The 25,086-nt window shown below is 39.8% G+C and overlaps 1 protein-coding gene across 1 annotated transcript in view; it reads right to left on the bottom strand.

Annotated features, from left to right (window-relative positions):
• HSD17B4 (hydroxysteroid 17-beta dehydrogenase 4) overlaps positions 1–25,086 on the bottom strand; it is an 89,858-nt gene that overhangs the window by 18,487 nt on the left and 46,285 nt on the right. The window contains exons 14-21 of the mRNA XM_064595810.1: positions 22,751–22,802; positions 20,172–20,243; positions 18,148–18,251; positions 15,166–15,231; positions 5,500–5,569; positions 4,788–4,894; positions 3,613–3,699; positions 181–267 (exon numbers count right to left, since the gene is read on the bottom strand). Coding sequence (XP_064451880.1) covers positions 181–267; positions 3,613–3,699; positions 4,788–4,894; positions 5,500–5,569; positions 15,166–15,231; positions 18,148–18,251; positions 20,172–20,243; positions 22,751–22,802 — 645 coding nt within the window. The remainder of the gene's footprint in view (positions 1–180; positions 268–3,612; positions 3,700–4,787; positions 4,895–5,499; positions 5,570–15,165; positions 15,232–18,147; positions 18,252–20,171; positions 20,244–22,750; positions 22,803–25,086) is intronic.

Below are 25,086 nucleotides of genomic sequence, written 5' to 3'. Positions count from 1 at the left end.
GAAATTCCTAAGTTGTCAAAATATTCCTTTTACCTGAAGCAGTTTTGGATTAATGTCCTTCAAGAATTAACAATCTTTCACAGCTCTTAATTTTCTAAAGCAGCCTGAACATTCTAAAAGTAATCTTAACTGAAAATCATCAATCAGAAAATGACTTGGCTACCAGTTTCGATAACCCACCTCAGAGGGTGTCTTCGCTGAAGTATCAGATGTTGGTATGAGATCCACATATGCATTTGAAATGACAACGTCTCCGGTTTCTTCGATCTTAAGATTTAAGAGGGAAAAAAACCAGTTCACTCTGATGATTCCAATGAAAACACAGTATCGTTGTGAAATAGTACACAGTCATTTAAAAGAAAACAACAATTTTTCCTCATAAGAAAAAGAAAATAAGAATCCAAATTAAATCAAGTTTATAAATTAAATGTCAAGATGAATAAACACTAAGGCTTGCTGTTTTAATACAACTGTTATTAACCCTAACTGTAGAATCAACTGGTGCCCTTTTAAAATATACATATGATGAGGTCCCATCTCCAAAAATTCTAATTTAAATGCCCTGGGGTTGACCCTTGGCATTGGTATTTGGGGAAATTGTTTTTTAAACATAAGTGTGTCTCATGGGGAGCCACGGTGAGAACTGCTGAATTCTTATAAATAGTACAAGGCATGGTGAGTATCCACATGAAGTAGTGATGCTCAAAGTGCATTTGTTCTATTCAGAGAGAATAAAATCCTCTGGAACAGACCACAGTGATCCTTTTTAAGTAACAATTCTAATTTATTTCAAATAGGAAGGGTACATAGCATAAACTAAATGCTTAGACTTTCATCAAAATACTCATGAAAGGAACTCTAATTCGAATCCCTAATCCTTCATCTAAAATTATTCTAATGGCTACTCTTTCATAAAATTATGGTATTGCTACAAATGGGGAGGACCAGGTCTAAAAATGAAGGCAGCATTTATTAAAACTGATTTTTAACAATTGAGATCATTCTCCCTTGACCACTAGCCATTGTACTTCAGAAAAAAGATCTTTCAATTTGTTCATTTTATTTCTAATTATATATTATAAATAATTCTAATTATTATAATTTATTTCTAATTATTTATTTCTAATTATATTCCAGTGCAAAGCATGGAAAGAGACAATTTATGAACAAAATACACTTTAGTAAATTACTTTCTTGCAACCAAGCCAAGCATGTCACTTTGGAACATTCATTTAAAATATTTCTTAAAAGGGCGCCTGGGTGGCTCAGTTGGTTAAGCGACTGCCTTCAGCTCAGGTCATGATCCTGGAGTCCCTGGATCGAGTCCCGCATCGGGCTCCCTGCTCGGCGGGGAGTCTGCTTCTCCCTCTGATCCTCCTCCCTCTCATGTGCTCTCTCTCATTCTCTCTCTCTCAAATAAATAAATAAAATCTTTAAAAAAAAAAATAAATAAATAAATAAAATATTTCTTAAAATACAACATGAAGGAAGGAGGGAAGGAAGGAAAGAAGGATTCCTATCTATAACTAATAGCAAAGAGTACCTCTAATCACTGGGCGGGTGGGGGGGGAGGCAAATACAGTGAAAAGAGAGGAAGATATGCTTAGAATTTATCAAAATGGCAAGAAGGTATTCTATTTAGCGATTAAATTATTTCTCAGCCCTTTAAGTCTGTATCCATGGAGTTGATTTCTATGCTGTTCATTACTGCAACTGAGGAAAATAAAAACCCGGGGCACCTGGGTGGCTCAGTTGGTTAAGCGACTGCCTTCGGCTCAGGTCATGATCCTGGAGTCCCGGGATCAAGTCCCGCATCGGGCTCCCTGCTCGGCAGGGAGTCTGCTTCTCCCTCTGACCCTCCTCCCTCTCGTGCTCTCTGTCTCTCATTCTCTCTGTCTCAAATAAATAAATAAAATCTTTAAAAAAAAACAACAAACCCGTAAAGTGGTCATAGACCTGACCCCTTGTAGATTTCATCATCTTAGTCAAAAAATAAAACTTACTCAAAATAATTAGAAAATAGGAAGGCTCCAGAAGAGGTGGCACAAATATTAACTGCAAGAGGATTTCAGAGAAAGGCCATATGTGAGTCTGTGGGGGCAGGAAACGGAGTGAGTGGTAAGGGGCCGCCTCTCAGGGCAAGGGAGAGCTTGAAAGGAAGCCGAGAGGAGAGGACAGGAGGCCACGGGAAATGAAGGATATACACAAATTAAGCAGGAAAGTGACACTGCAAGCCGCAGGAATTAATGGGGAGTAAGGCAGCCACATAAAGCTGAGGTCTACAGTTATTTCTTTCTTTTTTTTTTTTTTAAAGATTTTTATTTATTTATTTGAGAGAGAGAATGAGAGAGAGAGAGAGAGAGAGAGAGCATGAGAGGGGGAGGGTCAGAGGGAGAAGCAGACTCCCCGCCGAGCAGGGAGCCCGATGCGGGACTCGATCCAGGGACTCCAGGATCATGACCTGAGCCGAAGGCAGTCGCTTAACCAACTGAGCCACCCAGGTGCCCCTACAGTTATTTCTTGACGAAAGAAACTGTGATACAGTAAGAAGAGCGAGGGCTCTGGGATTGGGGCTTTGAGCCAGGAAGACCTGGGTGTGTCCCCCAGCTGGACCACTTTCTGTGTGACCGTGAGCAAGTATTTAAGAGCCCTGAACCTAGATTTTCTTCCAGCGAATGGAGAGTTCTTGGGCATATTAGAGACAATAGTACAGCCTGCTCAGAGGTATTTAATAGCTACTATTATTATTCATGGTGGTGTCTACATGGCTCAACACACACCATCTGATTTTTAACAAGTACAAAATGATCGGCCAAAAAAACTAGCGTGGTCAACCATGTTGATAAAAATTATCTTTAAAAATCGTACAAATAAAGGGATGATTGCATGGCCTTTTAGTATTTTACTGGAACACTGCTAACAGCCTCACCCAAACATTACTTAGCTCTTTAGGGAGACATAGTTATTTTTTGTCTTGTCACCTACTCTTAATTAGGCCCAACCTCTGTGACATACGGTGTTACTTTCTGGATTCTGGTGTGATCAAGATGCACATGATTCCTGTGCAGTAGAAAACATAACCATAAAGGGTATAGTTTTAGTGTTCTGTAGAACATTAATTAGCTTTGCGTCTAATCCAGCAAGGTTATTTGGCAGTGGGGTCCTGGTGGGCCAGACACTGTTGCTCTAATTCTCTTCCGAACCAGTTTTATCATCTAGCCAGCTCCCTCATTAAGCAATTAAACAGCGTCCCGTCGTATTTTCATTTTGTATCTGGGTGAGAGTCATGCCTTTAATATTCTGAATATTATATTTTGACAATGACTTGGTTGACTGGTTGAGCCAAAAAGATAGGGTTGGTTGGGTTTTCCGAACAGCTGTGCCATTCCTACATACAGGCACCAATTTAGTAAAAAGTAAAACAGAATTAAAAAAAAAGGTACAAAGCCATCTTATTTTCAATTAAAAGGTACCACTGATTAAAAAAAAACCTTCTAGGTTTTCTGTCATACCCCCAGTATTCACTGAAAGAACGCTGTAGGATGGACCAGGGTTACAGGGTGTGGTGATGCAGGTAACAAAACAAGGAACCTCTAACTACATGACTCATACCTTGGTTTGGAAATGGATTCTATTTCCTTCCTTCCACATCTCAGTTTGTAGAGTCTGTCCTGGATACACTGGTTTTGCGAAACGAACCTTTAAAAGAAATGAGTTTGAGGGTGACACATGTTTTAAAATGAAACCTTCCTACTTGTGGGGACAGAAATTCAGACGGATGTTAGAGAACATAAAAGGAAGAAAACAGAGGTTTAAATACATTTAAACTCATAAAGGAACACAAATAGTAGTATGATAAAATTAGACAATGGATATAGTTTGTATAAGCTAGTTTATCTTTCAAAATAAAGAGTCCATAACTAGTCTTTAATCTTGACAAAGCAAGAAACAGAAGCACCATCGTGCTAAGGAGAATAATACAGGTATCCCCAGGACAACGTAAAGGATGCAGCTGAAAGTGGTACCAAGTACATCTGGGGAATAAGGTCTGGGATGGCGCGCAGGACAAAATAATGCCACTTCTTATTTCATCATCTTCTCTACCACTGTATTTGCTCTGTACAGAGGATTACGTAATAATACAAGTAGTTATAATAAAGTGAAAACCATGAAAATAATCAGTGTTATTACAGGCAACACATCAGAAAATGCATTTTCACTGCCTCATAGAGCACAAATCGATAAAAGCTTCTGGAGCTATTTGACACCGTCTTAAACGTTGTTTTTCAGCGTCTGCCTTTTGACGTACACCTCCGCAAAGGTACTGTGTGCAGAGATAGGGGTTTTTTGTAATTTATAAGGGATGAAAATGTGAAAATCAGTAAGCAGCCATCATGCTGACACTGGTGTATGTTTCTGAGAGTTCAAATGCAGCCACTTAACATTTTTAATTAAGTTAGGGCAAATTACAAAAGAGTGGGAAAAAAAGTAAATCTCAAGTTTCTGTTAATGCCTATAGGCTGACATGTGTATGCTCCCGATTAATTTATGAAGCAATCCAATTAATCTGTTGAAATTATAATTGCATACGATATCCTCATGGTGCAAGTGTGAGAGGTATTTATAGCTACAATACGAACACATGCTGATTGCCAAGTCAGTGAAATAACAGAAATGTGTATTGTTTCAGTACAGTACCTATATTAAAAGAAGTCACTAAAACTCCTTTCCTTCTCCAAAAATAAAAAAGGAACTAATGTTCAAATTACACAATAATACACACATACCTTAATTGCCTTGAATCTCGACACATCATTGTCTGCATACTGCTGTAAAACATGCCTGGCAGAAAATCCAAATGTACATAATCCATGTAATATGGGCTTGTCGAAACCTAAAAAAAAAGAAAGAGAATTTGGTCAGACATAAGCACATATCCTGTTTAAAAGCCAAGGATAATTAATTCAGGATTTCAAACGGCACTCAGATGAATTATACCATCTATTTTAAGAAACGTGGAAAAGAGTTGTAAAAAATACCTCCGGGGGGAAAACTATGAAATAAACAAACAGAGAAGAAACAAGAAAGGAATGCATGTTAGAGATGTGGGAACACAAAGAATTGTTCTGTTTAGCTGGGGCTGTAACCATGAAATCATCCATATTGATTTCAGTATCAGATGATCCTTCTGTCACCTCTCAGTCCCTTGCTCTAACCTCCAACGCCCTTGCCTGTCAGGAGAACTCAGACACCCGCCCATGTGATCCGATCGAAACTCTGCACTAGCTTCCGTCCTCCACAATCTGAATTATGAACTCCAAGCACACCATCCTCTGAACCCTGTATCCCGCCTTTCCCCATCCTTAGCATCAATGTGTTAGGAGAGGGTTATTTTTAAAATATTACTCAAACTAGCTCTCCTAAGTAGCAATGTCTCTAAGTGTTACTTAGATGACCAAAGCTAGTCGTTTTCATCGGTACATATCATGAGCAACTCACCTGCGAAACCAGCAAAGTTAGGATCAATGTGTAAGGGATTCCAGTCGCCACTGAGGCGGTACAAAGCAGCCTGCGGAGAAAGAATTATAAAAGTAATGAGCTATTCTCAGTAACTAGTTTCTGAGAACACATTAAAAGAAAAACAGGATATATGGCTGGTTATTAAATAAGAAACATATTCTAAGTGACGCTCTGATTTAAAAAATAACTATTTCTAACACAGAAAGATGAACTGTAAATCAAATGCGTTTTGCAACACCTGCCACTGAACCCAGTTGGGGAGGAGGGGACCCATCAGATAATGGCAAGGGGAGCCACGAACTACACCTGGGTAAGGAGCAAGTCACAGAAATGAATCCATCAATCTACTCATTAAAACACGATGAAGATAAGGTAGATATTTACAGCCTCTTCTAACCAAGCAAAATTTAGGCCAACTTTCTTAACGGGGTAATTTGAACTGAAGCCTGTAAGCCAATACTAGACACATAAACATCAAAGACGAACGCCGACTCTCACTGTCTTGGTACCCTAAATCCTGAGCATGAGCTCATCCTGCAAGAAAACAGACTGACAGGTTGCCGGGGAGATGAAATTTCTACTTAGGCCAGATTTTCCTGTCACTTCTTTACTTCGATGAGGCAGGATGAGCAGAACGATACAGAAAACAATAGGGAAAAAGTTGCCATAGCTCCCAGCATTTAACTTGTTTAGCGTTCAAACTTTTCAGTACTGACGGGGAGAGACTCACCAAACAGCCAACAGTTAGTATTCTGTGTATCTTTATTTAACTCTCCCCTTGGGATCTGCCTCAGTACTTTTGCCCTTTCTCATCAGTTGCTACATCAGGCTTTCCAAGACTACTGATATGCTGCGTAAAGATTCATCGTGTCAGCATATCTGACTTTCTTAATTACCGGATTCTTATTATTTTTAATTACTGATTATTCTTTTTTAATACATTTTATTTCTAGAAAACATTTTCCATAATGCATAGGAAAATGCCATTCCTTTTTAAATACACTTTGTACAATTTTAATAAGCTCTTTCTCTTCTCCATCCTTCCATGTAATAGTTCTATAAATGATTCATTTTCTCAATTACTCAACATTGTTCCCTTTATATGGCTTTCTAAAAATAATTAAATACAAATCAACAATTATTGTATAGTGGTGACTGGCAAGATTCTGTGTCATATGTTAGAAGATTAAGTGATCATTTTTAAAAAGCACTTTGCAAACAATAAAATACTAGGCAAATATACAGGGCTGTGTTGCATACAAATGAAAACAAAGATACATTTCAGAGCCTGAAGGGCAAGTTGTCAAACATGATGGATCATGGGCTTTGACGCCAGACAGACCTGGGTTCAGATCCAGCTCTGCCATTAATGGGCAAGTTTCCTTATCACCCTGAGCCTCAATTTCCTCATTTAAAAAACTGAGAGGTAATACACCTCTTACAAAGCACTATCCTTGATAAATATTTATACCTCAATAAATGTGAGCTCTTATTATTATCTTAAAAGGTATTAGCAACAGTATGCAGGCTGAAAGAAAGCCAGGGTCAAAGTAGGTGAGTAAATGCTTTATTTGTTGTCTTACTGAGGACTCTAGCCTGGGAAACAGTCTTTCAGATTGCTCTGAAGAACTGTCCTGAACAAATCAATCAACGTGATACAATACATTAACAAAAGAAAGAACAAGAATCGTATGATCCTCTCTATAGATGCAGAAAAAGCATTTGACAAAGTACAGCATCCTTTCTTGATCAAAACTCTTCAGAGTATGGGGACAGAGGGTACATACCTCAATATCATAAAAGCCATCTATGAAAAACCTACAGCGAATATCATTCTCAATGGGGAAAAACTGAGAGCTTTCCCCCTAAGGTCAGGAACGTGGAAGGGAGGTCCACTATCACCACTGCTATTCAACATAGTATTAGAAGTCCTAGCCACAGCAATCAGACAACAAAAAGAAATCAAAGGCATCCAAATCGGCAAAGAAGAAGTCAAACTCTCACTCTTTGCAGATGATATGATACTTTATGTGGAAAACCCAAAAGACTCCACCCCAAAACTGCTAGAACTCATACAGGAATTCAGTCAAGTGGCAGGATATAAAATCAATGCACAGAAATCACTGGCATTCCTATACGCCAACAACAAGACAGAAGAAAGAGAAATTAAGGTGTCGATCGCATTTACAATTGCACCCAAAACCATAAGATACCTAGGAATAAATCTAACCAAAGAGGCAAAGGATCTGTACTCAGAAAACTATAAAATACTCATGAAACAAATTGAGAAAGACACAAAGAAATGGAAAAATGTTCCAAGCTCATGGATTGGAAGAACAAATATTGTGAAGATGTCAATGCTACCTAGAGCAATCTACACATTCAATGCAATCCCTATCAAAATACCATCAACTTTTTTCAAAGCAATGGTACAAATAATCCTAAAATTTGTATGGAACCAGAAAAGACCCCAAATAGCCAGAGGAATGTTGAAAAAGAAAAGCAAAGCTGGCAGCATCACAATTCCGACTTCCAGCTCTATTACAAAGCTGTCATCATCAAGACAGTATGGTACTGGCACAAAACAGATACATAGATCAATGGAACAGAATAGAGAGCCCAGAAATGGACTCTCAACTCTATGGTCAACTCATCTTTGACAAAGCAGGAAAGAATGTCCAATGGAAAAAAGACAGTCTCTTCAACAAATGGTGCTGGGAAACACAGGCAGCAATTTCTCCAACCTCAGCCGCAGCAACTTCTTCCTAGAAACATCGCCAAAGGCAAGGGAAGCAAGGGCAAAAATGAACTATTGGGACTTCATGAAGATAAAAAGCTTTTGCAAAGCAAAAGAAGCAGTCAACAAAACCAAAAGACAACCGACAGAATGGGAGAAGATATTTGCAAATGACATATCAGATAAAGGGCTAGTATCCAAAATCTATAAAGAACTTATCAAACTCAACACCCAAAGAACAAAGAATCCAATCAAGAAATGGGCAGAAGACATGAACAGACATTTTTCCAAAGAAGACATCCAAATGGCCAACACACATGAAAAAGTGCTCAACATCGCTCGGCATCAGGGAAATCCAAAGCAAAACCTCAATGAGATACCACCTCACACCAGTCAGAATGGCTAAAATTAACAAATCAGGAAACAACAGATGTTGGCAGGGATGCGGAGAAAGGGGAACCCTACTACACTGTTGGTGGGAATGCAAGCTGGTGCAGCCATTCTGGAAAACAGTATGGAGCTTCCTCAAAAAGTTGAAAATAGAGCTACCATACGATCTAGCAATTGCACTACTGGGTATTTACCCCAAAGATACAAATGTAGGGATCCGAAGGGGTACGTGCACCCGATGTTTACAGCAGCAATGTCCACAATAGCCAAACTGTGGAAAGAGCCAAGATGTCCATCAACAGATGAATGGATAAAGAAGATGTGGTGTATATATACAATGGAATATTATGCAGCCCTCAAAAGGAATGTGATCTTGCCATTTGCAACGACGTGGATGGAACTGGAGGGTGTTATGCTGAACGAAATAAGTCAATCAGAGAAAGACATGTATCATAGGACCTCACTGATAGAGGAATTCTTAATCTCAGGAAACAAACTGAGGGCTGCTGGAGTGGGGGGTGGGGTGGGAGGGATGGGGTGGCTGGGTGATAGACATTGGGGAGGGTATGTGCTATGGTGAGTGCTGTGAATTGTGGAAGACTGTTGAATCACAGATCTGTACCTCTGAAACAAATAATGCAGTATATGTTAAGAAAAAAAAAAGAAGATAGTAGGAAGGGAAGAATGAAGGGGGGGAAATCGGAGGGGGAGACGAACCATGAGAGACGATGGACTCTGAGAAACAAACTGAGGGTTCTAGAGGGGAGGGAGGTGGGAGGATGGGTTAGCCTGGTGATGGGTATTAAGGAGGGCACGTTCTGCATGGAGCACTGGGTGTTATGCACAAACAATGAATCATGGAACACTACATCAAAAACTAATGATGTAATGTATGGCGATTAACATAACAATAAAAAGTCAATTAAAAAAAAAAAAAAGAACTGTCCTGAAGCTTGTTAGCTACAGGAGATTATATATACAAAAGGGAAAAGGGGAACATGTGCTTGCAAGCATTTCTCCAAATACTTGCATGTCATAAGGTATAATTTGTTAAGAATGTAAAAATTAAGGTTTTCTGATTTCCACACAGACATGAGAAAGACCCTGGGGTCATCTTAACACATGATGTTTCTATATATCTGATTGTTTAAAAATACTGCTTGCATGTCTCAGTTGAACTGGTTTTCTGGTTCCTCCTTTTTATTTCTCCTTGAGATCACTGGAGGTCACAACTGTAACCTACGGCAGTGTTCGTGCACAGGGATACAACAACCAAGTTTTAAGATTAGTACCAGTCTTCTTACCCCACAGATATCATTCCTATAAATGAAGAACAACCAATTCTCCTAAAGAAATCCTATTAAAGGAATATGAAAATTTTCATATCATTTCAATGACAGTATTGCTTCCTATAGATGGCAGAGAAAGCAAAGACAGAACAGAGCCAGCATGAGACACGACTAAAGTCAAGGGACTGGATGTTTTACTAAATTCAATCATAAATGCAAAATAACCGTTTTCCAAATAATAAGGAACACCGTCAAGGCTTACTTTCTGAATATTTTGACAGACATTCATATTTCAACTTTCAGAAGGAAAGCTAAAATCTTGTTTTTTGTTTCATCTCTGTCTAGATACAAAAATCACTAAAACTCACAAACACACGTACACACACAACTAAGAAAAACAGCTCTAAATTGCCTTACTTGTGTATTATATGTGAGTGGGAGGCTCTTCGACATATCAGGAAATTAGTTCTTAATTTTATTTTTAAAAATTGTATCATTAAGTTAAACTAAATGCTAAATCAAAAGGCTCAGAAATGTGTACTTGCCAAATCCTCACATGCTCCAAAAAAGCATACAAATCAACACGAAGAACAAATAAAACAGATCCCAAGCCTACAGACAGTAACCGAAGACAGAGAACACTGCCAACTTCAAATTGCTCTCAGCAGAAAAATAAGCACCAATTTCCAGCAGAGCTACCTTCTGAGCACCCTCTCAAAGCTACAGGAGAGAGCGGAGGGGATAAGAAGGGGAGCGCAGAAGCAGTGTGGAAGAGAGGAGAGGAAAAGAAAGAAAAATCACTTCCAGAAAGCTCCCCTTAAGGAAAAAGAAAAGTCCTGAGGAGAATCCTGAAAGATGAGAACATGGACTACAAAGAAAAGAATTAGAAGTGTATAGGCCTCCAAGTGGCAGTCCAGAAAGGCAACATTTCTGGGGGAGAAGAAGATAAAACAAAGAAGTCCGCTTTCAAAACTAGATAATGTAGGAAAAAATAAGCAAGACAGGAAATTTAAGATAAAGAGAACTAAAAAAAAAATGATTTTAATAAAACAGCTCCTGACAATGTCCCACTCCAAAAAGCCATCTCTCAAAGAAAACACACTTTGCCGCATTGACGAAATGGGCAGTCCTGAATTCCTTAATGAGATAATTTTGTAAACCATTACAAACTACCAATCTTACCCACAAACTGCAAACAGGTAAGCAGCCTCCATCTGTAGAAAGCTACTGTAAGACTAACAGAGGAAATAAGAACCAAAGCATTACAATAAATGAAATTTCCCCAAACAAAACAACTACCAAACAGAAGAAAACTATAACACAACACTCAAGCATTTGGGAATATGAAACAAACACCATGAATCTAAAACTCAAAAACTAAGAACATCAAATGGACAACAAACATGAAGAAATGAAATAAGATAGGATTAAACTCAGGAAAGGAAGGGAAGGGGGGAAATTCTATCAGTAATGAAGAATAAATTATAAGATGCCTACAGGCTCCTGGGTGGCTCAGTCAGTTAAGCATCTGACTCTTGGTTTTGGCTCAGGTCATGATTTCAGGGTCGTGAGATCAAGCCCCTTATGGGGCTCCGTGCTCAGTGGGGAGTCTGCTTGAGATTCTCTCTCTCCCTCTGCCTGCCACATGCCCCTCAAATAAATAAAATCTTTAAAAAAAATTATAAGATGCCTAGAGGGAAACATATGCAAATCAAAATTTATATGGCACATAAAAGAAAGAGAGGGAAAGAACCAAGAGAACAGAACTGAGACCAAGAAGGAAGTAAAAAAGGCAGAGACAAAGTGGCTAAAAGAAGACAGAAAAAGATCCAACACACATAAAATTGAACTACTTAAGAAAAACAAAAGAATGAATGAGAACTACTATTTAAAATTATAGAAAACTTGCTGAAAAGAAAAGAAGATGTAAATATACCTATTAAAAAGGCCTACCAGCGGCATGGGGAAATTGACCAGGAACAGGCAACACTTGAGACACAGCCATTATAATGAAACTATTAGGCTTTAAAGATAAAGAAAAATAGGGGCGCCTGGGTGGCTCCATCAGTTGAGCGTCCAACTCTTGATTTCAGGTCATGATCTCAGGGTCATGAGATAGAGCCCTATCAGGCTCTGCGCTGAGCATGGAGCCTGCTTGGGATTCTCTCTCCCTCTCCCTCCACCCTCCCCACTGCCCGAGCACTCACTCACTCTCTCTCTCTCTCAAAAAAAAAAAAAAAATATATATATATACACACATATATAAAGAAACATATCCTAAGGGCTTCAAGGACAAAGACCAAGTAACTCAGAGAAAGATAATTAGGCTGGCATCAAAATTCTCAAAAGCCACATATAAAAGCAAGGTAACGACAGAACACCATTTTTGAGAAACTCAAGACTTCATATCCAACCAAGTTGTTCTTTAAGCATCTAGGGTATGGAAAAACGGTTTTAAATACACAGGAACCAAAGGAATACTATACACATGAGCCCTTCTTGGGGAATCTACCACAGGAGGAGCTTTATTCAACCCAGAGGTGACAGGGCAACATTGAGCAAAAGGACTGATATAATCATTTGCAAATCTAAGGGGGGCATTGTTCTTCGACATTGCAGAGCGAGCAGTTTTGTGTCTCTTGATAGAAGAGACACAAACAAGAGAGCACAGCCTTTGCAGGACAACACTTTCAGACTGCAGGGCAAAAAGGGAGAGCCAAACAGAGCCAAACAATCTCAATGAATTAAAGAGATAAAGATCAGAGCTCTGGGAGACTGTGTCCCTGGAATGTGTCTGCACTGGAGAGGGGGAAGCTACAGAAGAGAGCTCTAGAAATCTAAACAGAGGTTGGTCCCCTTGAGGGCCGTAGTAGAGAAAGGCCCTGGGAGATGAGCCATCACATGAAGAAAGAGGCCTTGCGGAGTTTAGAGGCATTCTGGGCAGAAATCAGCACAAAGACCCTACACTTATCAAAGATGTCACTTTGGACCTCCTGGCCCGGCCCAGCCACCATCGGAGAACAGCTATGTGAGTGAAGGCAGAAGGAACATCCAGGCAACACACAGAATCATAAAAAACAAACAAAAAAGGTACTACTCATTATACACCTGGTAACTCAATAAAAAATATTTTAATGGACGGTATAATCAATATACCCAAGACTAACTCTATTTAATAATGATAGTAGCTAATGTTAGAATAAGTGGTATGAAATATATATCTGGGGCAACTAGATGTTTGTCTTCATTCTCCCCAACTGTAAAGCCTGACATCTAACATCTATTTCTTCTTGTCTTTCTAGATTACTAAGGATGCCTTTTCTACTTACTAATTATGAAAAACGACAGAGGACACCTTTAATGTCATACCAGTTTGAAGATGAAGAAATGCTCCTAAAGACATGATAAACAGACTGTCCCAGAAGTGATATGGGGTAGAGCTAAAAATATGATTGCCAGTTTCCTTAGTGACCAAAAAGTTACTGATGTAACGTAAACACCTAGCACAGAGCTGATGCTATAATTGCATCATCTTTTCCTTCCTTCCACTTCTCCTTCTGGATCTGCCCATCCACAACCACCTCCCACTACTGTCTCATGTGGTCGCTCCCATTCTCACCCCTTGTACGGCATCATGCTCTCCTCCTCTCTTACAATGAGCTCTCCTTACTTCTTATCCCCGGCCCGGCCAAACTGCAAGCCCTACATCTCTGGCTACACCCCACGTTAGCCCAGCTAAGTGCCAGCTCTCCCACCAGAACCTTCCGAACACCATTCCCTAATGAGTGTCCCTTCTCAGAATGTCTACAGCACTTACGCACCGATTCAAAGCCCGCGTTTAATCGTTCACTGCTTGGAAGAGGTGCCCTAGTTATTCCGACATTGACATCCTGAGTATCCAAGTGTCCTTTCATCTCCTTGACCACAGATCGCATTTCTTCCACTTGATCTGGAGCTCCTATGGCACCGATTCAGTTTAAAACAGCCCTAAATCCCTTGAAGCGTATGCAAAGTTTTATGAAAAATGGCTTTTGAAGAAATAGAATGTGGCTTTCATCGTACTCTCAAATGACCATAAGGAACAAAACGCTCTGTCAAATGATGGGTGCCCGTTATTTATACCAAAAATATTTGTTAACTTAAAAACTGCCCTTCATCACACAGCAAAAGAGTCAACTCTGCTGAACACTAACGAAAAGTTCTACTTCTCTGAAAAAGAGTAAAAGAACAAAAAAAAAAATCTCTCGACTTACTGTGTGTTGAAATTCAAGCCCTGGAAACTATTCAGCTTTTCTTATCTACAGCAGATACCTTTTGTTATTTCAGTAACCCAAGAATAATAAAGGAGCACTGCTGGGTTTTCTGAACCATGAAATCACCAAGCCTTTTCTGTCCTTTTAGTGCCTTAATAAAATTAATTTCACTATGATGCTTTAATTAAACATAAATATGGGTGCATTCTTAAGAAATGGGTAAGAAATGGGGATGGGAAAAACACTGAAAGGCAAAAACGAATCTCAGGGGAAAAAAAAGTGTTCTTCTTTCCATCACCTGATTCCATACTGCAGAAAAAAAAAATACAATTACATATTTACTGATCTTAATTCTTTCTGGCTCCTGAAATTATATTTCTATTTGCCTGCAAACATAAATCCTGCAGAAGTTCCCATATCAAGCATATCAAAATTAGCATCAAAAACCACATAAACTTATAAATAATTTGCTGTCCTTACAGATGCTCCCTTACAGAGAACCATCAGATATTTATGTATTCTGCTCTGTATCTGCATGCTTTGTCCTCTGGCCACTGCAGGGAAGATTCTTCCGGGACTCACACAAACAAAGTGGCCTTCCGCATCTTCATGGTTACCTTTTGTTTCTTAAATCAATCTTCGCATGCTCACAGAATCTGTCAGCTGATTTTATCTCCTCCATCAGAAAACAAATTATTTATGCCAAACAAAAGAGATTAAACCACCTACCCTTCCTAAGATGCTTTATTTTTGCCTGTCCACTAAAACTGGCCTAAAAATAATCCGTTTTCAAGCAGTGTAGCTCAATTTTCTTTCCGGAAAGAGAAAAAGGTGACTAAAATTTGCCTTTTAGTCCTTTTTATCCTGCTCGCCAAGGTCTTAATGCAATTCTTCACTACTAAGCGAGGCAGTCTCTTTAAGCCCTTGCCAACAAAGCAAACAGGGGCTTTATCACTTTTGGAAACTACAATCTTACCTGATTAAGTGAGGTGGTATCTCTAAGTACAGCATCGGGAGGTCTATTAGGCACGGCTAAAGCTACCTGAAATCAAAAACATCACACGTTAAATACTAATAGAGTAACAGTTACTCTCTTTACTCAAACTGGTATTTGATGAACAGCCATGTTTCAATGTAATAAAATCAGCAAGTTAGATAAAAAGCTTTTAAAAATATTTCTTGCTCAGGAGATAACATTTAAAATTTCCTAACTGCTGGCCTCATCTGTGTGATTTCCCTGAAATGACCCATTTAATGAAAGGAATTACACAACTGGATCCGTTCTCTGGGCCACAAAGAAGAAAGAGGTGAAGACTCTTCTCCCAGGGCAAAAGGTGATAATAACTGTAAGAATTAGATGAACAACTCAAGCCTGAATTGATTTCATCTTTAAATGGACTTTACTAAGGGTGTGGGTCTCTCAGTTGGCTGAGATTCTCGGATGTGTGGATTAAAGTTCTTCATCAAAACCAGTATTCCTTCCAACATTTTGCCGGTTTCTTTCTCTCTCTGCTCTCTCGCTCGTACTCCCACTACACGCAGCTGCTCTACTTGAGGTATCCCACATTTCCCTGAGGCTCTGCATTCTTTTTCTTTTCTCCATCTTTTTTCTCTGCTCTTGAGACTGATGTAGGTAGGTAGGTAGGTAGGTAGACAAATGGACAGAGAGACAGATCTTCAAGCTTTCTGACTCCTTCTTCTGACAGTTCAAATCTTCTGCTGAGCACTCTAGAAAATTCTTCCTTTCCCTCCTTGTACTTTCAGCTCCAGGACTTCTGTTTGGTGCTGCTACATAACTTCTCTTTCTTGATTTTCTCTGAGAGTCAGTGCCATCCCATGTGACTTCCTTCAGCATGCTCTCCTTTATCTCTGAACACATTTAGAACAGCTGCTTGGAAGTCTTCGTCTATGAAAAAGACCTCTCAAAGGCAGTTTCTATTGCCCGTTTTGTTCTGGTTTTCTTTTCCTGTCTCTGGATCATGTGCTCCTGTTTCTTGTGTGTCTTGTAATTTTTTGTTGATGACTGGACATTTTAGATAACCTGTTACAGCAACTCCGGACACTGACCCCCTTTCCCCTCGGCAGGCTTGCGGTGACCGGACCCTAGTTTATTTGTACAGTGTCTTGGCTAGCCTGTTTTAGCTAAGTCTACGTCCCCCACCGTGAGCAGCCCCTGGTGGTGCTCCTCAGAGGTGCAGCCTCAGGCAAGAACGCAGTCACCCCGGGAGCTCCACGGTATTAGCAGGGGTCTCTGCGACTGTCTCTCCTAGATCTCTCTGTTCAATTGTCTGCCTCGTTTGGTATCCTAATACCCAACTGCTAGGCTCCACATGCCGGATGACTGCTCTATTATTTTTAACAGTGCCGTGGGACATAAACTGCTCTGAAGTCAGGCCTCTTCACAGAGCTAGTCTTTGAAGCCAGGCTTTGAGATTTAATGATCCCATGAGGGCTCTCCTTAGGTCCCTCTCCATGGTTCTCTCTAGTAAACTTCTAACTGGGCCAGTTGTTAGCTTCCTGCTCTCATGGAGCTTACCAGCCTCCTCTTGATTGCTTATCACTAACATAATCTAGTTTCTGTGGGCACCCTTACTTTTGAATTTCCAAATACTCTGTTCCATGACGAGTCAGTTTCCTCGGAAGAACCTCAGCCATCTCTTATCATGACAGCCTGCCTTACCCCCTGGGCAAAACCCCTCCTCAACTGCGATAGGGGGAGGGGCAAAGAGAGTGGCCCGCTTATCTCCAAGTGACAGCCTCACTTTACGAGAAGTGGTGTTGGGCAGGGCAAGTAGCTACTGGTCTCCTCAGCTTCCCTCTTCCAGAATCTTGCAAGCTGGGGCAAGAGGGAGTGGGGTCCGAGCCCCACCTTCTACGTGGGAGCTGGAGAGAGGACAAGAATCCCCTGACCCTGAGCTATTCCTACCTCAAAGAGCTTCAGCAACACAAGCCGGGCGTGGCGGCGGGGTAAGAAAAACTAGTGACCTCCTCCTCCTGGGAAGACAGCATGGCCCTATTCTGGAAGCTGGGGCAGACGGATCATGTGTTTTGGCTACACACGCCTGGAGTGGAGATTCCACCAGGCTGAACCAGGGGACAAGGGAGAAAGGGGAGGTCTGTGGCTCAAATACCACAGAGTCTCACTGCCTTATCAGGATAAACATTTCATCATTTGCTCTATGCCCTGAGGACAATTCCCAGACACTTCAAACGTTTGTTTGTTTTAATTTTTACCAGTTACGATGCCATGACCGTTTCACTGGGGAGAGGGTCCAGGGAACTCCTCACACCGTTGTTCCAGAAGCAGTTTCTTCATACTGCTTTAAGTATACTTCATTTATTTACTATAGTAGAATCTTATTACCTCAAACCTTATTTCTTCTTTTACACTCCAGGCTCTTTTTGAGTCCTTTGGCAGAATGTGTGAATGTTTGAGAGTGTGGGATTTTTGGAAATGTTTGAGGTAAAGCCCAGGTTGAATTAGTGTCAAATCCAAGTTATAAAGTATTTTTAGAAAAAAATGTTTTTAGATAGAATTTGAGAACTAAAGAATAACTAGCATTGTCTTACATAAAAGAAGTGCTTAAGTCATTTAATAAAGATTTTATTTTATACAAGGATCACTTGCATGCATTGGGTTTTTCTAAAGACTTCTGGGTACTATAAAATTTGTGTAAGTAAAAATATTCCCATAATTATCTCAGGTACATTACATTTTTATCAGCCAGACTTTTCTATATATATCATGTGTTACCAATCAAAATATCCACACATAAACAACACTTCCAATCCAAGAAGCATACTCTGATTCAAAGAAGTGTGAATTACTGAGGACCTATGCTACGAAATTATACATATGATAATATGTGTAGTTTGCACATATAGTAATATGTGCATTCAAAATATAGATAAGCACACTTAAATACCCATATATTTTGCTTATAAGGCCAGAGCCTACCTTGACTTTGTCTGACGTCCGTTTTCCACCAATGCCTCCAGAGCCAACAACGAAAATAGAGAACTGATTATAACATACAAGTTCCTCCTCAAAGTAAGAATAGACTGAAAAGCAAATGAAAGAAAAAATAAAGTTATTCTCAAAAGACATGACTAGTTAGCAATATATCATCAGCGATTCCTTTCAAAGTTTCGAAAACAAAATCCAGTTACTGAAAGGTATGGTAATTTAAAGATGCCCAAGTCTGGTTTACAAAGCATGATTTTAATTCATTCACTACCAGTCTCTAGAAGGCAGAGTGAAGAGCATCTTCACAAATCCTCTCTTCATTATGAAACAGCAGTTTCTCTCACCTCTTCTTAAAACTCCTCAACTGCCTATCGTATCTCAACTCTCTCCATCTCAAACATTTCCAAAAATCCCACACTCTCAAACATTCACACATTCTGCCAAAGGACTCAAAAAGAGCCTGGAGTGTAAAAGAAGAAATAGTGAGAATGAAGGTGTAAGATTCAGGAGGGCAGAATCATGGGCATTTTCCTCACCATCCTATTCCCAGCAATCAGAATAGTACCTGGGACTGAAAAGGCACCTAATAAATATTTATTAAATTAATGAGTAAATTAACAAATATATGACATGAGTGAGCAAGTCAGTGAATAAGTAATGGGACAACTGTCCCTCTTTCCACTAACTAATTTCCCAGTGAGAGTTTGAGTACTATCTTGTATCTCCAGCTCTAGAAAACTAGAAATATGACTCTGAATGACAGACTAAGCAAAAATCTAATTACAATAAAAAATAAGGAAGGTCATGGCAATTTGTATTTAAAATAAGATTTTTCTCTTCCTTACACAGGAAATTGGATATCTCATTTCATATACACTTTGTCTACAAATTCTAATATATTATTACCCATTACCAAGCTGGAGTTAGATCAGTGGTGTAGGTCAAAAGAAAAGAGTAAACAGGGTAGCTAAGGTCACGGCAGAACCTCTGTTTTGTGGTATGTTACATATTTGGTAGCACGGGGAGAAGAGTAAAAGAAAACTAGGAGAGTTGAAGCCAAATGTTAGCCAACTTCAGGAATGACAAGAAAACACAAAAATCTACAACAGAAAAGGGAGAATGAAGAGGAAGACGAGAGAGAGAAAAAGAGAGAGAAAAGACATACGATGAAATTCTATGAGTTAACACAAACAATTTAGTAGAACACTTAAGAGCATCAAAATTGTTCTCAGCATATTATTTAGTAAAAACAAGACAGGCTCCTCTAACAGCATATAGAGTAAAACCTTCTATTTATCTAGTTAGAACAAAAATGATGAAGCCTATATTCCAACTATCAGACAATATTAAACTTTCCACTATAATTTATTTCCAAATTTTTTAACAATACAGATCTATTTCTTATCTTCTTAAACTTCAGGATAAATGAATTTTAAGTGATGGATCTTTAGCTGATGTTTAATTACTAGCATTTCAACATTTATTAAACTACTGTAACCTTTTTTTTCCCCACTGCAAATAAAATGTGGCTCTGGTGTGAAGCCACATTTGAGTTCAACAGGCCTGAATGCGCAACATTAGGAACCTAACTACTGTTTATGAAAATGACTCAGGGGTCAAATACGTTCCAAGTTCCAAAGAGCTAACAAAGACAAGAGTATCTACAACATCGGCTCACTATCAACCGATGGCTGTCGATGTGTGCCTTCCCACCAAGCCCGTAGTCCAGCGAGCTGAGCTCACCACCATGCTCTGTACACCTGCCACACCTCTCACCCCTGTGCTTTGGTCCTGTGTCAGAAACACCCGTCTTCCCACCCCTACCCCAACCCGCTCTTTCTCCCCATCTTTGCTTCTTCTCTAAGAACTTATAAATTTTTGGAACGCTTATCTTGTTTTCTCACAAACTAGAAGATGAACACAAACTCACTGATCAGATTCTAGGGTGAAGCATTAGGTTACATACAAGGCCTACTAATCTAACAATATTATGAGAAGAACTGGAAGTGAGTTACCATCCACAAGAATTACTAGACCGGATCCTTTATCTAGGACATCAGCAATGACTGCTTCACATTTTAAGTTTCCTAAAATGAAAAGCAAAATAAATAAATAAACAGACACTTTTGCAGACCATCAAGTTATTGCATCCAGATAGGAGAGAATGTAACATAATTTCCACTGTAAGTTCAGGAATAAAAAGTTATGCTTTGAAACAATTTTCAATATAATGCTGAATAATTCAACATTAAAAGGAAACAGAATGCCTAAGTCACTACATTTGAAACAACAAGGAGCAACATAAGATCAAACTTCTAATACCCAGAGAATCGAGGGACCAGCATATCCTGAACTAGATGGAAAATAAAGTGCTGCCGTTAGGTTTCTTGTACTCAATCTAATGCTTATTTTTTTTAGCCCAAGGAGGGGTCACTCAGCCTCTGACAGTGCCACCACAGCTAACAAGTGAGCCAACTGAGACACAGAGACGCCGACATCAGTGTCCCGATGTTTGTGGTCCTGTCTCATCACCTAAGTTTTAAGGGAAGATCATAAATAGCAGTCACACCTTGATTTTCCACAGTTTAAAGAGGTTCTAAAACTTAAGCATCTCAGATTTTGAATATTCCTATTTACTAGACAGGAAACTTTAACACTACTTAAAGAAAATGTACAGAAGCTACTGAAGAAAAATAATTCATGAGAAACATCACTTGAGACTAGGAAGGTACAAGAAGCTGACAGATCTATTTTCCACACCTTCCTATTCATATGTCTTTTCAGTTGTAATCTTTTTTTTTTTAAAGATTTATTTATTTACTTTTGAGAGCGAGCACATGAATGTGAAAGTAGGGGAAGGGGCGGAGGGAGAGGGAAAGAGAATTTCAAGGAAACTCCCCACTGAGCATGGAGCCTGATGCGGGGCTCAATCCCAGGACCCTGAGATCACACCTGAGCCGAAATCAAGAGCTGGACGCTCACCCAACTGAGCCATCCAGGCACTGCTGTTGTAATCACTTCTGAGTATACGCCTCTAGCTCTCTCTCCAGATTTAAAATCCCTACTAGAGGCAGAAGTCTCAGACGTTTCTGCTTTCCTCAAAGCACTAGTTCCCAAGTGAACCCATGTTAGGCTGGTGGCACACACAACAGAGAGGGACCGTCCTGGCCTCTGCCATGGCCCCCAGCACCACCACCACACTGCACGCACACAAAACCTTCCTATTTTATTTAAAAAAACAGGTAGGGGCACCTGGGTGGCTCAGTCAGTTAAGTGTCCAACTTTTGATTTCAGCTCAGGTCGTGCTCTCAGGGTTGTGGGATCGAGTCCCACATAGGGCTCCATGCTGGGCATGAAACCTGCTTGGGATTCTCTCTCTCCCTCTGCCCTTCTCCCCACTCTAAAAAAAAAAAATGAAATGAAATATGGGTGCTGGGGTGGCTCAGTTATTAAGCGTCTGCCTTCCGCTCGGGTCATGATCCCGGGGTCCTGGGATCGAGCCCCACATCGGGCTCCCTGCTCGGTGGGGAGCCTGCTTCTCCCTCTCCCACTGCCCCTGCTTGTCTTTCGCTGTGTCTCTCTCTGTCAAATAAATAAATAAAATCTTTTAAAAATAAATAAAATAAAATGAAATAACAGTTAATATAATATAATGTAGTAACAGGCTGTTGCAGTAGGTAGCCAGGTTAGAGAACTCATCCAAAACTGAAAACTGTGCCTTGCCCACGGCAGGTGACCAGCAGATACTTGATGCAGGTGGCTACCACCCGCCGGGCACCGCCTCACAGAAACGTAGGCCATAACACCGAAATAAAGCTGTTCGGCTTTATGCAATGAGAAGCTCATAAAATTTTTAGTAAAATAAGAAGAATTGGGGAAACATTAAAGGAGGAGCCCAGCTACTTGCTGACCTCTAAGTTATATAATGTGAAATGATAAGCACTTTCTTTGTATTTTCCATCTTATATGGTATTTAATTAGACAATATGCTGACATTAGAGCAGTGAAACAAAACAAACCTGTCAAATTACAGTGGAAAAATGAGAAAAGCAGTTTTACTGAGCAAACATATTACTGAGGAAAAGAAAATTCATTATTAAGGCAGACGTGAATTTTATTTACTTTTTTTTACTTTTAGAAAAGAAAGCAGGAAAAAGTTAATTACAAGAAATTCGGTCTGTATTTTAATGTGGTTTGCTTTATGAAAATCACTACCAACATAAATACCCGAGAAAGGAATCAGAAACCATATTCATAGGAATCATAGCTGATTACACACAACTACTAAGTTCAGAACACACATACTTAGAAAAGACTCTTTTCACTTGTTAACAACACATACATCAATGGAGATAACCTGTCAGTGTTCTGAAGTAATGTATTAAATTAGGCTACTAAAGGACAAAGTCTAAGGTCACCAAAACAGCTACTCCTTAACATCAATTTACTCTAATGGCTGACAGGCCATTCAATACCTTGCCATATGATTTATTTAAGTCACTCTGCAGCAGCTTAACACAATGACACAGTATGGAAGGTTAGTCAGGAAATAAAATGAGGGTATGATTAAGAAATCAGTGCTTCACGCACTCACCTGCTCTGGGAAGCGGTTTATATAACTCCAAGTATTGCTCCCCGTGGAGAACCTATGTCAGGGTAAACAAAATTTTATTAGCAGACTTTCATGTCTCACAGGTTCTGCTGTGAATATTGCTAATCACAAGTGATATTTCACTGTCTACATGCTCACATCACTACTTCCCCAAATTATCTGTCTCAGTTTGGCTTCTACTTCTTAACCATATGATTCAAAATTAATCAGTCCCCCAATCTAAAGACAGTCAGATCTTTTGGAGCAGAAAAGATACCTCTGTGTCCTTCCATGACGTTCACAAATCTTTGTTGACTGCTAATTATGGATTGTTTGCCAATGCAAACACTAAACTAGGCTATATTTCCAGTGCTTATCACTGTGCCTGGAACATACTGGGTAATTAATAAATATCTGTTAAATAAAAATGAACAAACTGGCCAGTGCAAGTAAAGTAATTTCAAATCACACATACCACATACAAACAACTCAACTAAAACACGAAAGTAAACCCTACGACACATTCAAAGTAAAAAACTATCATGATCAACATTTCCTTGGTGTAGTATCTTATAAATTATCTATATCTATAGATATAGCCGTAGATGTATGTGCATCCATAAGATATATCTTCTAAATTATCTATTAGTAGATACCAAGGACACTGTGTAACTTGATAGCCCCTTAACCTCAATGGATGGAAACAAGAATACACCAATATATGTAGGAAAATAATAGGACAGGAAAAACAAAACCTGACCCACATATTCAAATGACCACACCCCACTGGCAGGGGACAGCTTTAATTCTGCGTCTTCCTCCAAAGCCAGAAGGGAACAAACGGGACAAGTGCAGGACAGTCCACTGTATCACATGGCCTGGAAGCTTGAAGCTGGGAAGACGGGGGTTTCAACTCAAGATGGCTATTCTTCCCCGCCGAAGACTGTGAACACCATTTATGATTGTTCCAACTCCTTCCAACTCTGAAGGAGTATTTTGCAGAATTTTGAAACATTTGCTTTGTTTGTACTTGAATTATCCAAACAGAATACCATGGGACAGGGACTAAAACAACAAACCACCTGGTACATATCTCTTGCCTCCTTCCCAACTTCATCAGATGCTCAAATAAAATCATTTTTCACAGATTCAGAGCAGCAATGGGCTAACCGATCCTCTAGTGAATGGGTCCTCTAATTACCAAAGTCAGAGAAATTGGCTCACAGCTCTATGATTTAAGAGTTATCCCCGGGCTCAGTCTCTGAACCTTACTCCAAAACAATGAAATCTACCCCACCTCAAAAGCTTTCTCACAGTTGTTCGACTCCTTCCTTCCTGAAACAATTTGTTCACTTTGCTTCTCAAACACCACATCCTCCTGATACTCGTCAGAGCTCATACCTCACCAGCCATTCCTTCTCAGTCTCTCTTGCTAATTCTTCCTCATGTCTTCACCTTCTCAACACTTGCAGGGTCCCTGAGCTCAGGCTCTTCTCCTCTTACACTCATACATTACGTGATTTCATCTAGTCTGGTGTCTTTACACAGCACTGAAAGCCTAAGAACGCCAGTGAGACCCCTCCCCCAAACTCAAGACTCACATATTCAACTACCTATTTTATAATTTTATACCTCCACCTGAATAAGTAATAGAATCTCAAGTCTGTCCAAAACCAACTCCTGATCATGCCCACCTTAAAGTAATTGGATATATCTACCTTACCATACATAATGTTATATGTAACTACTATACATATTAAGCGTGTTATATGTAATTAATCATAAATAATGTATAGAGACATATATGCACATACATCATCCCAGTTACAAAAACCTTCATCATTGACTCCTTTTTCCTTTCCCTCACATCCAGCCTTTTGCTTAAATTACAGAAGAGACTCCTAACAGGTTTCTCTGCTTCTGCTGGGCTCCCATATAATCTACACAGTAGCAGAAATGAGCCTGTGAGCGAACACAGGCAGATCCTATCACTCTTCCGTTCAAAGCACTACAGACTGCCCCCCGCCCCCGTGTTAATCAGAGGGTAAGCTGAAATCCCTCTAATGACCACAAGGCCCTCTTCTCCTACCACTGCCCTCCCGTTCCTCCAACAGCTATACTGGCCCCCTTGCTGTTCCCAAAACAAGCCAAGCATGCACCTGCCTCAGGGCCTTCCACACTTCTTCTCTGTGCCTCAAATACTCTTCCCAGATCACCACCTGGTTTACTCCTTCACCAGGAACATCAGGTAAAAATTATCACCCCCGTTTTATAGACAAGGAAACTGAAGCTTGGTGAAGTTCTTTACCCTTGGTCGAACAGTAAGTAAATGGCAGAGA

Source organism: Mirounga angustirostris, unplaced genomic scaffold, assembly GCF_029215605.1.
Source record: "Mirounga angustirostris isolate CCGP_5_RB_7025 unplaced genomic scaffold, mMirAng1.0.hap1 SCAF_7, whole genome shotgun sequence".
In the NCBI taxonomy this organism is placed as follows: domain Eukaryota; kingdom Metazoa; phylum Chordata; class Mammalia; order Carnivora; family Phocidae; genus Mirounga; species Mirounga angustirostris.
The sequence above is the reverse complement of the archived record's forward strand: the minus strand, read 5'-3'. Positions and strand labels throughout refer to the sequence as shown.